Source organism: Alligator mississippiensis, chromosome 13 (genome assembly GCF_030867095.1).
Source record: "Alligator mississippiensis isolate rAllMis1 chromosome 13, rAllMis1, whole genome shotgun sequence".
In the NCBI taxonomy this organism is placed as follows: domain Eukaryota; kingdom Metazoa; phylum Chordata; order Crocodylia; family Alligatoridae; genus Alligator; species Alligator mississippiensis.
In genome coordinates, this window is record NC_081836.1 from 47,210,658 (window position 1) to 47,226,210 (window position 15,553).

Sequence of the window (15,553 nt, forward strand, 5' to 3'; positions counted from 1 at the left end):
TCTTTGCCTGGAAGTGACCATGACTTATATAGCCTTTAGTTAAGACCTCCCAGACCTTTTACAGAAGTCCTTGAACCACGTCATGGCTCAGATACCTCGCAGAATAAGATACTGTAGCTGACAAGACCTGCTAGCTAATCAGATTGATATTTATATCCCAAAGGAATGTGTGTAGTGTTTTAGACAATATAAGTAGGTTTAGAGCCATACAGAGTACCAGGAAACCCCCTTGAGTACCTCACACCTAATTTTAGTTGACTAAGTGATTTTTGAGCTAAGATGAAAATATGTTTTTATCAATTTGATGTCAACGAGATGACAGCTAATGATATGCATCTTCACTGTTAGACCTTGATGCCAAAAGCTCTGATTCTGCAAATATTCATGCACTTAACATTCTTCTGTGCATGGTCTAATTGACTTAAATGAGGCTGCTCATGGGAGCAAATTTACATTTGCATGCATTTCCAAGACTCTAAATTTGGTTTAGAAAATGCTGCCATTTCAGCATGATGATATATGCTCGCTATTTATTTACATGCAAAAAATTATCTTTAACATTTGACATCTTTTTACTTGTCTTCAAATATTAATAAGCATAATATGTAAACAATATATGTCCTATTTATTTAGAGCCTTTTATTCTAAAGGATCACCAGATGCTTTTAATTAAAATACAAATTATGTACATGGATCAATTAACCTGTTTTGGAAACACATCTGCAGGGATTCAGGGCAAGAAACTTATTTTTTAATTTCTGTGAAGTTCACTGCAAACTCGTTGCATCATATATAGCTTAAGTAAGAATAGCAATAAGGGTAATAAATGGAGTCACATCTGGGATGTCATGTGTCAACTCTTTAATGCCACATGACACTTTACAACACTTTACAACAGCTGACGACAAGGAGAGAAAATCAGGAAACTCTGTTTAAATCATGTTTCAGAAAAGCCAAGAAATGTAAAAGAAAGGCTGACACTTGGCTATTTTTCCATTACGTTTCCCCCTTCAATCTCTCCTGTAAAATACCATGAGTCCAAAGTAGAGGAAAACGCTTCACTTTACACATCTCAGCTTTAGCCAGTCACCTCTTCATGTTCTTTAAATTTAGATGAGAATCTAATTGTATTTTTCCAGAACTATGTTGTGTAGCAGGCTAAGCATCCTGAAAACAAAGATTTTGGGGGGAATTCAGCACTGAGTTAAAATGTCCTTTTATAGGGCATTTCAATTTGCACTAGTTTGGGGGGAGGAGGGGGGGAGGAACTAAAGAGGAAAGGGGGAGTTTAATTTGATGACCTAATAATTTCCATGATTCTAGTCTTGTCTCTGCAACTCCTGTTAACAGTAACGGGGATTACACATGAGCTCAGGGGAGAGCTGGAGCCATGCTGGGGACTGGCTAACGTTCAAGAAGGGACTCCCTGTACTACTCTTGTCAGGAGGCGACACTACAGGAGCAGCGAGTGCCCATGCTCTGGGCAGCTGAATTTGAGCTAGCATTCCCTAGTATTTCTAGGGAAAAATGGGCAGCTCTTTTATTGTGATTTAAGACTTTTGTATTGAAACTAAGAATCAAATGTGATACAAATATGCTAAGTTTAATTGATTCCTGAGTCTAACTCCTTTTGGCTTTGGTTTTAAGGTCAATTTGTTTTAAAAAAAGAAACATTTGTCAATACCACTTTTAAAGTATTTACATTGCTAAATCCAGCTTGCCTGTAGATGGCACCAGAGGCGGCCAAGTCCCAGGGTTACACAATGGAGACTATCTGTCTGCCAACAGCAAATCCTGAAGACCTATGGATGAGGGCAGGCAAACACCCTGGGCCCTGTAGCAGGGGAGTCATGGGGACCAACCAAAAAGGAGAAGCATTTAAAAAGAAACCCAACCTACTGAAACAGAAAACTGAGAATGAAAAGAAACTTAAGTTAAAAGCATCTTATTTAAAGTAATTGTGTAGGTTTGTGGAGTTACAAAGAAAAAAAGAGCAGATTATTTCTGTAATTGAATAAAGACAGATTTTATTTATTTATTTTTTATACTAGCTAAATATTGCAGACTCTGCCCCAGCAGGACCAGGACCGGGACCAGGACCAACAGCCACTATTCAGAGTACTGCTGTGTACTATTGGAGGCTAAAATGCCAGTAAAGTTGTTTATTTTTAATAGATAGGTGTATTTTTAATAGATTTTGTTCAATGATGTGAGGAAAAATAGACTCAGCAAAGATTTTTGTAGTAATAATAAGGCAGTTCGGTATTCTCCACCAGTACTGCCTTTGTCATTGCTAGATCAAATTTAAATCAGTTCAGCTATATGCAAATTAATTAGGATATCGCTAATCTATTTAGTGTTTGTACTTGTTGCTGACACATCTGTTCCATCTTTATTAACATTTCAGTGGCTGCAAACAGTTTTACATTGGATCTATTACAATGGCAGTTTAACCACGTTTGGTTAGACTGTCACAGGGGGTGGACAACCTGCAGCTTCCATGCCACAAACTTCTTTGTGTGGCACGTGGAAGATTGGGGAGGGAAGAGGCATCCCTGTGGCACACAGGGCAAGAAACAGAAAACAAAAGCAGATGGGGCAGGAAGTACAGGAAAGGAAACAGAAAACAGAGCAGGAGATTGGTCAGGGAGCAGAAAACAGAGTAAATCAGGCAGGGGAACGGGGGTGTCTGGGTACGAGACTAACTTGTAGCATGCCTGGTAAAATGCTGGGCCCCACTGGACAACCACATGAGTTTTCATTGGAATGGAGCAAATCTAGTATAGTCAGGTCTGAAGTCTGTTTGCTGGGTAAAGTATAAGATGATTGTCTGGGATAATGCATTAGTATTAAACTAATGGACACATCCTTAAATCTTCTTTTTATTTAGAATAACTAGTTAGATAACACTTTTCACCGGTACCAGATATATTTATAAGTAAATACAGTTTTAATTTTAAAAGCTCTTATTTCCAGTTGAGTGAATTCCTGATAATAGTTTTTATGAAGGAAATTAACATAATATAAATAACAAGAATGGGAGGGTGCAAAATTCTCAAACGCACCAAACTGATTTAGGAGCTTAAGTTGCATTTTTTTAAAGTGGCACTTGGGAGACTGAGGGTACACCAATATGATGCAAGGCAGCACCCTGCTGGAACGCGCTGCACCCACTCTGAAAGCACTGGCTCCCAAACAGGAAGTAGTATAGCCATGTTACCATGGCCTTGCACATGCACCAATAAGCTCTGCAGACACGGTGTATCTCCATTGGCAGTGGTGTGTCTCTGCAGAGGACTGCTTTGCATTGTGTAGACAAGTCTCATTGAAAGGCAAAGGGCATTAAATCAAGGCACATAATATTTACCAGAACCAGTGCTTAATATAAAAATACTAATATATCTTGGCTCTTAAAACCAGGACTATTGAATAATTGTTTAACCTGATGTGATATGACCTTATAATTAAATGCTATGGTTTATGAATTGTTAAAAACTGTGAGGCAGTGGTATTTGCTTTCTACTTCTTTAACAATTATACCAAAGTTCTAGCTTTTTTCAGGGCTTCCTTTAAAAAACAAAACACTGTTCCCTTTTGTTTCTAAATGGAAATTGGTATTGTAAATGCTGTCGTTGCTCAGTCAGAAGAGTAATGCTAATGCAGGCATGTCTCCAGAAGTTATTAGAATATCCTGTTTGTGTTTATGACCTGAAAGAGACTGGGGGAACTCTGGTGGGAAATCATAAGGACTGGAGATACGTTTTTAGATACTGAGCAGTTACTCACTAAGCAGAAGCAGTTCCTTGAAGAGTTGTGTTTCTCAGTGTTTCCCGAGTAGTTAGGGGCGCACTCCTTTTATGGAACGTGTGCATAAACAGACTAAAATCAAACAAACCATTGTGGATGATGTAGGCAGGATATGCGCCATTTTCAGATACTAATAATTTAGCTCTGATTGTACAGAGTGGGATAAACAATTTAGTTTGAAAAGAAGAATGCTCTTTATGTTTGCAAAATTCAAACCCCTTTCTTCAAGGTACAGAAATTGCTTCAGGGGCCTTCTGGCAAGTGTGAAGGAGACCACTACACACTAGAGGTTGATTTGGTTTTGAAGCCTCAGTAGCCCAGTACCAGAAGTTCCAGCACCTCCTAAGAAGGTTCAATTGGTGACCACCCGTCACTGATTAAACCACTACACTCCCTTCTTAAGGCAGATTTTCCTACATACTTACAGGGTTTAGATTACCCCATGGAAGTGGGCAGGGCTGTCACAACAAGTCCTGAAGGCCTGGGGGAGTAGCAATATCTTCACAACCCCAGGAGAAGTAACTAAGAGACACTATTGAATTCTGAAGTGGGTACATACTTACCATTGTATGTAGATTGCCATAGTGAGCCTTGATATTCACCCTCTCACCATAACTGCTTCTCCTTCTCTTGTTACCCAAGGCTACCACAGAGAGGTGTACAAACCTCCAGTGCTGGAGTAATCAAGTCCCATTGGATAAAACTTCCATACAAATAGTCTGACAGCACTCCTAGATTCTTGTAGGGCAGCATTCCTCAACCATTTTAGTCTCAAAGCACCTCTCATTAGATTCAAGGCACCCCTTGGAAAGCTCTTAGCTTTCACTCATTTCTTGACTGCAAGTCAAGTCAGTCCTGAGGCTGCTGTGACCATTGGGGCACCTTAGATGCTGTAACAACCCTCCTTATGAGGTTAGTTGAGTTGCTCTTCATCACTGGTGATTCTTTGGGCAAAGTGACCTAGTGGTGCCCATCTCTTCTCTGGGTATGGATTGCCGTTGGCTCACAGGGAGCTCATCTACGCTTTGACAGATCTTGTTTTCAGTCCTGTTGGGTGTCCACACACCCTTCTCACCCAAGCTAGCTCAGGTGGGGGCACTGGTTTAGTTGCAAACTTGACCATGGAACAGACTGTACAGACAACCCCAGCTTAGCGGTCTTAATTGGTTCCTGAGAAACCAAGCATTAAGCAAAATGAGTGTTAAGTGAAACCAAAAGTATTTGATGACGCAAGATGGTGACCACAATTGTTTTTAATGACCCAAGATGGCGACCACGAGTGTTATAGCGAAACTCTCTGAGCGCTAAGTGAAATCAGGTATCAATTTAAAATGAGTGTTATAGCGAAATAGTGCTAAGCGAAACAGCGTTAAGCGGGGGTTGCTAGTACTGGTTTACATGGTACTAGATAGCAGATCAAGAGAGGCCTGGCCTGACAGGGTTTCTTGACTACAGCAATTAATTAAGGAATTCCTCTGTTGCAAAGAGCTAAGAAAGACCACAATAGATCAGAATGTTTTTGCCAGCATGGATCCCTATTTGAAATGTCTGGTGTTATCTTGTGAATCATATATGGGTGTTTGCACACCTAACAGTACTAATATTGTACAGCACTTCATGTTACCCTTAAAAGGATCTCAAGGTACTCCTGGGTACTGCAAAACCATGGTTGAGGATCTGTGTTATAAGGCAACCTTAGTTCATTTGCTGATAAAATTATTTGGAATTAGAAATGCAGAAGGCTTTATAAAATTTGAAACATTGAATTAGTCCAGATCCCACAGGTCTGTTTATTAAAATGTTTAAAATACATAAACAAGCTAAGCATGAAAACAGCTCTGTAAGGCATATCTCTGTTTAGAGATCTAATATTCAGACAAGATGTATCTATTTCAGTAACTCATTCCAAGAAATAAATCCAACCCTCTGTCCCTTCCTGCCCTCAACCCAGTCTGTTCATGTGAAGAGCTCAACACAGCAGGCTTCTGCGGTGCTGTTGCATCGAAACTGATCCATATGGGCTGGCTGCCGATGCCAGGAGAGACCTTGCAGGCCCGTGTGCACATAATGAATATTTTGAGATTCTCTTTCTTTCTTGCCCTTCTCAACACAACCCTTTAGCGTTATTTTTCACCTGTTCTTATTAGAGACGAGCCTTAAACAAATGCCTCAAACTTTGGAGGCACTGGACTGTCATCCTGGATCTAAAGTTTTCAAATGCCTTCAAGCTGGAATTTTTAAGGGAGTTTAAGGGAGTGTGGCCCTTGATTTGCACTGAATGTTAGGGAGTTTGAAAATGCTGTCCCCCATGTTGTAATTGAGAAGAAGAATGTTTCAGTGGGAAGGGCACAGGTTTAGGAAGTGGAAGACTTGGATTGAAGTCCCTATTCCACTATAAACTATCTGCGTGAGCTTGGACAAGTATAATTTTGCCTCTCTCTGCCACCTGTATGCAAAGGGTGATAGCAACTCCCTACCTCACAAATGTACTGTGAAGGATGATAATTGGTGCTCACACACTGGCATAAGAAGGGATCATATAAACAACTAAAATAGATCAGAGCACCTGCATACTTCTAAAACCAGATCTGCTGTCTCCATTTTGGGCCTCCCTTTACTTTTTATTAACTTGGTAAAATGTAAAGGAGGTGGTCTTGATTTCCTTTACTTAGGACTCAGGAGAGGCTCCTACCCAGAGGCATGACTATATTTCAAAGCTGGGAACATGATTTCAGCAGTTTCTGCAGGGTGTGAATGAAGCTTTTTTGGTTTGGTGAAACATAAGCACTTTAAAATACCATTGGGAAAAGGGATTCTAAAAATGGTTTAAGTAAACGGCGGTACTGTGCTTTAGAATATGCTCTGTTCAAAGAAGTTTTCCTGCAGTCCTTAACTTGATGTCTTGAAGACATTGGCCTCTCCTTTCTTCTCAGTTCCCCTTTTTAGGAGCTGATGTTCGCACTTCCCAGACTGAGAAAGGCCTGCAGGACTGAGGTAGCATGTTATGTTTCAATAAGAATATGTTTTATAAGGTAAATGCATTGTGCAGTATTGAAAAAGATAAACAACATTTTTGGAAGTGGACAGAGTGGGAAAGCTGGTGCAGCAGTGAAAGAAGGGTTTTCCCATGCAAACCAGTGGGACTTTGCACTGGTGCTAGAACTGGCACTGGGACAGAAGAGAATTGGCTTGTATGTCACCTCTTCAGAAGCAATGGCAGCTGATATACTATCTCCTTTGTTGCAGTGGCTCTGATGGGCCAGTTCAGTGCCAAAAGATAGCCAGGACACAAGTCTTCCTTGGTTACTCATCTGTTCCTAATTCCATCGCTACATCCTTCCTGTGACCCCTGTCCTTAAAGGCCCTTTCTCTGACCCCTAAGGACAGAATCAAACAGAAACATCCGTCCTCTGCTACTGCCTTGCCTTCTAACTACTGGGTGAAGGCCTGACAGAAGTGACAATTTTCATCTGATCTGGCCGCAGAAAGTGGTCTACAGCCATGACCAAACAGAAGTGCATGGCTGCAGACTGCTTTAAAAGGGCCCAACCCTGCAAAAATCTAAACCCTAGTTGAATGAGGGCTCAGATGAACATGCTCCAAAACTGAGCCCGTTCTGTAACTTGTGTCTGCAGAGCTCCCAGCCTGTTGCTGTTTTCAGAATGGAAGGGAGGAAATGGAGCGGATGGAGTTTGGTCTGGGATTTTTTCAGCTGGCACTGGAGGGTGGAGTGAATGGATTGGATCCCCCCCTCCCAAGGTGGGAGGGATCCAGTCCACCCACCCCACCCTCCAGCATCAGCTGGGGAACCCTGAGAATGAGCTCCCTTTCCCCACTTCTGAAAACAGTGACAGGTTGGGGGTGGGGAAGTGCCACGCTACAGAGATGGGGCTGCAGGCTCCCAGCAAGCAGCAGGAATCCCCAATTCTGAGACCCAGCAATGAACTTCTGTTGGGCCTGGGGGGTCATTCTACTCATAGTGCTTCCTGCAAAGCTCTATGAGTTGCAACAGGAAGCTGCTCTTCTGTCCGTGCCCAGAAGAGTGTTCTGAGTTCTAGCTCAGTGTTTTGCTACTCTGTTTCCCTACACTGTACACTTGTGTGTCTGCATTGCAGGGAATTTAATCCTCACTTACTGGTAGCCATATAGGGCATCTGCAGTTTGTTCCAGTGTAAGTAATTCTCTTTGAAAGGAAACTGTGGAAGCCATGGTGCTAACGCTGACAAGGGCTCAGGAAGCCATTCAGAAGGTAAGGCCCTCAATGCAGGTGTCCTATCATCTATGGGATTTCCCCAGAGTTGTTGAAAATACAACAGGTCGTCTCATCAGAAATGACTGCATAAGTGGAGTTTTCATGAAACCAATTACATCTCAGGAATCTTCACCTGGTATAGCAACTGATATACAATTTGCCTGATTTACAGAGGTGCTTAACACCCCTAATACCCGCCAAAGTCCCTGAGAACTACAGTTGCTTAACACCTCTGAAATGCAGAGAGTTCAGTGTTGTCTCCTGCGTTCCCTGTGTGCCCATTGGGAATGCTAGGTGTGCAAAGAATGCTGTATCAGGTCCTAGATCTGTCAGTAGTGGTGTTATGTGTGCATTATGCTGGTGAAAAAACACTGATGTTAATTTGTACTGATTAACTGTGTGGAGGATTTGTGTCAAGTTTTGTGACTATGGTACTGCTGCAGATTTGGATGTATTCCTTACTTTTGATGGATTAATGAATGAGGTTAAAAGAGCCAAAAGCGTCTCTTCTCTGTGTGCAATACTGCAGTCTGCTAATTAGCACCAGCTATAATTTGAACCGAAATTTGACATCAAAGGAATTGGGGATAGAATTAGGATTTATATTCATAAGTCTGCCAAGGCATCAGCAAGACTGATTGCAAGAATTCCTCTTCTGCATTCCCAGTCTTACATCTGCCAAACAGCTCTGTAGCATGCCTGAGTGTCAGTGAAGCCACACTCTACATCACGTAATCAGCTTGCAATGCATGGAAATGCCAGTGCTGAACATTACATAAAAGTTCCAACATGTTTTGTTTATGCAGTTCTTCCAAACAGCTGCCATAGCATGTTTCAATTATCATCCAGTTTCAGTGTGGAATATTAAAGCCATAATGCACTTGTACCCTGGAACCAAGTTGTGATAAATCAGAAAGTGTTTAGTTAAATGTTTGTGGCAAATTTCCAGCCTAGACAGCTGGAAACAGAAACAGCTAGTCTTCCTGCTGAACTTCGCATTTAACCAAAAGCCTTGATCTGTTGACTAAGCTAACAAGTAAGAGTTTTCAACAAGCTTCTGTAAAGACACAGATCAAAGGAATGAGTCATTCCCAGCCTTCGAAGGACTGTAGAAATGATCTAGTATTCATTATAATGTAAGAAATAGTTGGATAATGGCCATTATTTAACAGGGTAACACCAAATACTATTTTCACATGTGTCGGCACTGGATAAATGAATTGAGCAGTGATCCTAAGCACCTTTATATCTGTAGCAATCACTGCTTTACAGAAGTGGGAAAGGGTGAATATCACTGTTTTGCACATGGGATATTAGGGATATTAAGTGTTATTTAAGCAACTTGCTCATGGCTGCACAAAAAGGCCATGATCCCGTGTTCCACCCATGTGAAATCTGTTACAGGATCAGACTTTTTGACAATAGCAGAGTTAGGCATTTAACCTGCTCCCCTGTTCCAGACCCATTACACAAGGGAATACTAATATGAAGATAAAAGATGATAAATCTTCCTAAGGAAGAGTTACATTTTAGGTCTTAAATACTATCTGACAATATGTGCTGTAACCTACTATTTGATTTGTTTTTATGTAGTCATGAATTTATTCCCGACCACGAGTTATGTGTCAACTCCTCTTAAATTTCTTCTCTAAATCTCAGAGCTGGGACTGAATATTTTTAGCTACCTTGTTAGCATTCCTTTTCCTCAAGGATCAGAGTATTAAGCAGAAATACAAGTCAGCCAAATCAGGACAATTAAGCCCTAAAAGATGTCATATTGTTTAAGATAATCAAAAGCCTGTCTAAGCACATGGTGAAGAGACGGTGTGGAGTGGGGTAAAGACAATCTGAGCAGAGAAAATAAAAGACAACTTTTTTTTTTCAGAACTTTTTTTTAATAATGGTTTCCTTCTTCCAGCCACAACTTCAACATTGTGAGTGGTCGAAAATCACAAAGTGCCTGCTTTACACTGAAAACAACACTACGTTGCAAGATCTCTTAGCAGTCCCATATGTGGAGTTAATGCACAGGCATTTTACTAATGCCTTGAGACGATATAAAAATGTATAAATACGTGCTGAGTGTGAGGTGCTCGTTGGAGGAGGGAATTTGAAGTGTCAGTCCTTTATTGCCTTTGGTCTAGTGCTATTTATGCCTTCACCAGAGCCTGGAATTCTGTCAGAGAAAGAAAATGAGAGGAAAAGAAAACTAAATGAAAATGGTTCTTAAGGTCATTAGAAAGGATAGAGAAAAATGTCCCCAAATTCTAATCATGGAGTGAAGCTTCCATAGTTATTCTAACACTGTGCAAGCCGCTGCTAAACCGAACATAGTGGGTGTAACAGATCTTCACCCTGTAAAGCACATAGTGGGCTGAGGTAAGGAATGGATCCATAAATTTATATTCTTAGAAAATCCTGAGCTGAACCTGAATTCTCTTTAACTCGTTTCATGAGGGTTTTCAGCTGGAGGATGCATGGTAAAATCCATGCATGCTGAATGTACTGCAATAGCCAAGATGAAAGAAAGTGGATTAGGACAGGATTGCAGCTTTCAATCCTGCTTTTGTATTTCCCAAACGAAGAGCTGAATTTTACAAGTGACATAGTTGAAGTGTGAGAACCTCTATGGTTAAGGGGCTGCCTGAGTTCTGTTTAATATGATGTCCTATTTGGGGTTTATAAGTAGACGCTACAGGAGCTGCTGCTAAAGCACATTCCTGCAACAGTGTCTCTCCTCCCTAACTTTGGCTAAGATTAGCTTGTGTGTCTGTTAGAGTTGTTGCCACCTGTCCTAGTTTGGCTGAGACAGCCCAGTTTTTAGTGACTTCATCTCCAGTACGTGATGTAAGATGCCCTATTTTCATCTCTATGAAGTCTAAAAAAATTGCCCAGCCAGTCCACATCTTCCCTCTCGGGATTTCTGAAGAGTTTTGATTTAGTTTCTCATGGAAGTGCCACAAAGTAAAATTTGCACTGATCAGACAATTCCTTAGCACAAAATAAAGCAGGGCAGACTTTGAATGAGTGCTGTTTTAGATGCTTCACAGCAATTCCAGCAGCTTTAAACAAAATCAGTCCTACTCTGCATTACCAGTTTATTCTGTGAATTATATGAGCTGTCCTTTGATTGTGATATGTGAAGTGGCAGATATATCTATGTGGAAGTGTACTAAAAACAGAGGTTCCACATCCACCTGGGATCTGAAGTGCTGTTCACCCACAACTTTACCTGACTCCAGGGGAAGAGATGGTACTCAGCACCTCTGAAAAACCAGGCCCCAGGAGTCTATGTGCCTGATCCAGGTCCCCACTGAAATCAACTGCATAGTTGTCAGGAATAAATCCCTTGAAGTCAATGGAGTTTTGTTGATGTCTAACCTTTTTCAGAGGGGAATTGGCCCTACTATTTCACTTAGTTATCAGCCCTGTAAATTTCCTTTCAATCCCCAAAATATCCTTTTTTAAGAAATCAAAAATTAAAGTTTACTGTGAAAATCTTACCATCCACTCCAATTTTGCCATCACCATCAGTATCACCAGCTGCCAAGAAAGCCTTGGTCTCAGCATCAGTTAGAGCTCTGGCACTTGAGGAGAAATTCTTTAGAAACAGCCTGAAATAGGACAGGGATGTTACTCTCTGGCATTTAACCTACAAAGACACTCCAAGGCTGCTGTCAGGATGGTGGCCCTGTCATTCTGAGTGCTGCACAGACACCTTCTGTTCTCTGGAATAGCTTTGGTAGTTTGGTGCCTGTCTTTCTCACTTAAAGCTGGGCCCCCCCAAACCACAAATAAAGGCTAATTTTCATGTATGTGGAATTCCCTAATCTTATATTTACATGGAAATTCACAAGCTACCATGAAGATGGCTTCCAGAAACAGTCAGGATGTTGCAGCTTCTGAAACCCATACTTGCTAAGGAGACACAGCAGCTGAGTTGCACTTACTGAAGCTCGTCCTCCTCGATGAAGCCGCTTTTGTCCTGGTCAAGGATTCCAAAAACTTTCTTTATCTGGTCAGCCGACTTGCCTGTTAGGCCAACCGTGGAGAAAAATGACTTGTAGTTGAAGGACTCAGCAGCTGAAAGAAAGAGATCTGTTATTTAAACCCTTTCTCTTTAGTCTGTTTTAACTACACATTTCTAAGGCACCCACCCCCAGCTTCCAGCTCGCTGCACCTGTTCACTCCTGCCCTTTTGTGCCCTGGGGCAAAATACAAGAGATGATCCAACAGGTAGTTTTCCTTTCCAGCTGCTATAAGCTTATGATTGGATGTACTTGCAGCCAGCATAAAAGTTTTCTGTTAGAATGTACATTCTGCAAAGCCACAGGTTTTTTTTTCACATACATCACAGGCAGTTACAATAAATATTTAGAATATGCTTTCTTGGCATAAAATGTATAGACCAAATCCTGAAGCCCTTATTCTATTTCCACTGAGCCTTTGTTCAGGCAAAGTCCCACAAAAAATATAGTTATGCGAAGTCTTTTACGACCTCATGGAACTTAAGAGATAGGTGGTCCTGATGGTGCAGAGGAGGACTTCACAGGTGTGGAAATTGGTCATTACCTTGCAAAAGTGTTAGGGTGCCTTGCTCTGTTTTGGACATGTTGTGGGACAAAGAGTCAACACAGAGGGGGAAAAGGTCTTAAAGGGTTTAAAACTGACATCGTGGTATGGAAGTCTTTGGGGTTACATGGATTTTACAGCAGCTGAGAATGTAGCCCTTCAGCTCTAAGCTGTTGCTGCACATGTTTGAGGACAGTCCCCATAAAAGAACTTCTGATAGGACTTTTTGAATTCAGAGGCTACACTGTAATGCAGTAACAAAGAGATCTTACAGGGAAAATGATAGGCATGTCATATGGAGATGTAAAAATGATATACATTTTCTCATTGGTGAGGGACCATTCCTTACCCCGACAGCTGGAAAGGGCAGCCTCAATATCCTTAGCGGAAAGGATGTCAGTGATGGCCATGGCTGGACTGTAAAATAAATTAAATGTGAGCTATTCAGTCATTAGAATAACTTCTCCATCTTTCATGCAAATGCTCTGTTTGAATTTGCTGGTATGACAGTATATGATAGGGGATACATTATTCATCTAATTGTAAATGGAGCATACAGTAACAGATGTCTGCAGCAGGTGCTTTCACTTGAGGCCGAGTAATGAGTGAGGAATTCCATATGACAGGGTGGGGCCCTTAGTAACATAGGATGCCTGGGCTGCAGTAGGAGACATCAAGTCAAAGGTGTCTAGCACCCAAAAAAGCATGACTTGTCAGAGGATTCTCCTGCAAGTTGGATTATTATTATTAAAATGGATTGCATAAGCAAAAAACATACATCTGCAGAATGTCTAAAACTGGCAGACAAATGTATACTTGGTGTAATTTCTGAAGCTAAACACAAGATGACTTTTGCATGGAATTCAAGATAATTACTACAATCAGGCAATCTTCTTAAAAATACTGGTAACCTTGAGGTTATATATTTTATGCTAATTTAATTTTTAAAGACTCTAAATTCACGGGACCACATTCACTTTGCATGTAGATACAGGGAGGTAAGCTGAATGATAGCAGAAATCAATTTGGCCTGTTGTGTTTGTGATTCTACAGAAGATTAAATCTTTTTGCAGTTTTCTAAGAAACTCTTCTTAACTTCATTGAACTCCTTTGGCTCAATGCAGAGTAGAATTAACTGGATTTGTTTTCCAAAAGCAGGCATTGTGGTAAATTTGATGCTCTTAAAGCAAAGCTTTGAAGACTTAAAATTAATTCATGACTGGTGGGGGAGGAAACACAGAAAGTGACTTACTCATGAATTATCAGTTTTCAACAAAAGACCCCCTTATTCCCACCAAAGCTGTGATGACTCCAGAGGCTCTTGCAAAGCTGGCCAATGAATATGTTGTTTAACAAAAACCTACTATGAGGTCCTAAATCCCAGCCTCTGCTGTTCATCCATATGAGTGTAATTTAAGATTAATATATTCATTATTCTAGCATATTCACCATGGAGGATTTCAAAATATGTCATAGTTACTCAAAAGGTTAGACTTGCAGCATCTGTGAGATAGGTTTGAATTGCTAGTGGATGGGGAACTGAGGTAAAGAGAAGTGACTTTCACAAGGTTACAGAGAGTGTCTGTAGCAGAGCCGGGAATAGCATTCAGATTTCTGCATTTCTTTCTGGTGTTTTAACAGCAAAATCAATCGTTTCCATATAGAATATGTATAGAAAATACAGTAGATTTCTCCTTCTATTTCTCTTTCTGGCTAAATGGTTTTGAGGAAAGATCTTGTTACTAATAAGTTAGGATCTGTGCCTCCACATAGGTCAAGATTTACCCACAATTTGGAGGGTTGATCAGGTAGTCAGGTGGCTGCTTCAATGCAATATGGTTACGTGGAGGGGAAACAAACTAATAGCCATTTAAGTCTGGTTGCAGGTTCTCCAGAGGGGGCAAAGAGAAAATGGAACAAATTTGCCACTGGGGTCAATGGGTACCTCTCCAATTAGCTCAACAGAGCTGCTTCAGATAATGCCAGGAGCAAATTTGTCCCAGTGACTTCTTGTAAGGAGCAAATGCTATGACTGCTCTCAGTGCCCAGATAGGCAGGTTGATAGGGAGCTCAGCAATCCACCTCCTTCTCCCTACTGACAGTAAAAAAAAAGAAATGGGGGAAATGTTGAAGGGAAATTAAAAAAAATTCTGAAGCATACCATTGTTTTTTGAGAAGTGCATTTTTAGCGCCCCTTCCCACCCTCCAGTCTGATTGCTGATCATTCTTCTCCAGATTGCAAAGGTCTGGCAGAATGGAAGAGGGTTCAAGATTATTAAAAAAACCCTGAATAGATGCGTTTAGCTTATGGAGCATTTTCCTTTTGCTTTTATTTTTCCAAAAGGAGAGGATCTAATTAGCTTACCTTTGTGGTCTTCTTGACTGGAGAAGGAGGCAATCTAGTTGTAAGGAAAGCACTTGCTGTGTGTCTTCATCAGGGCTGAGCTTGCTTATATATACTTTAAGTTGTATACCATATACAGATTTTAGATTTCAGCGTCACGGAGGGGGAATGGTGTCGAATGAACTTGCCTAACTAATCATCTCACACTATTTTTATCTCAAGAGAATACATATGATATTTGCAAACGAAACAAGATAAGTGGCTAGATATGTGAAAAGGCCTGTGCCGTATTAAATTTCTTCTGATTTAAGCAGAAAATATCAACTTCTCCATATGATCTAGGCCAGAAACAACAATCTGATACTCTTGATCCCAGGACTCAAATGGAATGAAGCAGGAATAATTCCCGATGAGATGCCCTTAATAGACGTTTTAATGTGATGACTTGTATTATGTATAGATAATGTATAGGATAACATCTGAATTGCTGACCTGGCAAAAAAGTAGTAGTTTAAATAGTTTAAGGAAAATTGCCATCTTCCTGAAGTACTGGGTAGCTTTTGATTCAGAAAGCATAC

General features: G+C 40.8%; 1 protein-coding gene across 1 annotated transcript; it reads right to left on the bottom strand.

The window, feature by feature from the left end:
• Positions 1-9,940: 9,940 nt before the first annotated feature.
• Positions 9,941-15,062, bottom strand: LOC102558027 (parvalbumin, thymic). The gene is made up of 5 exons (XM_006265276.4): positions 14,997-15,062; positions 12,981-13,048; positions 12,010-12,142; positions 11,564-11,673; positions 9,941-10,235 (listed from the first exon to the last, which is right to left on the bottom strand). The coding sequence occupies exons 2-5, from the start codon at positions 13,039-13,041 to the stop codon at positions 10,210-10,212; spliced, it is 330 nt and encodes a 109-aa protein (XP_006265338.1). The 5' UTR covers positions 13,042-13,048; positions 14,997-15,062; the 3' UTR covers positions 9,941-10,209.
• Between the last annotated feature and the right edge of the window lie 491 nt (positions 15,063-15,553).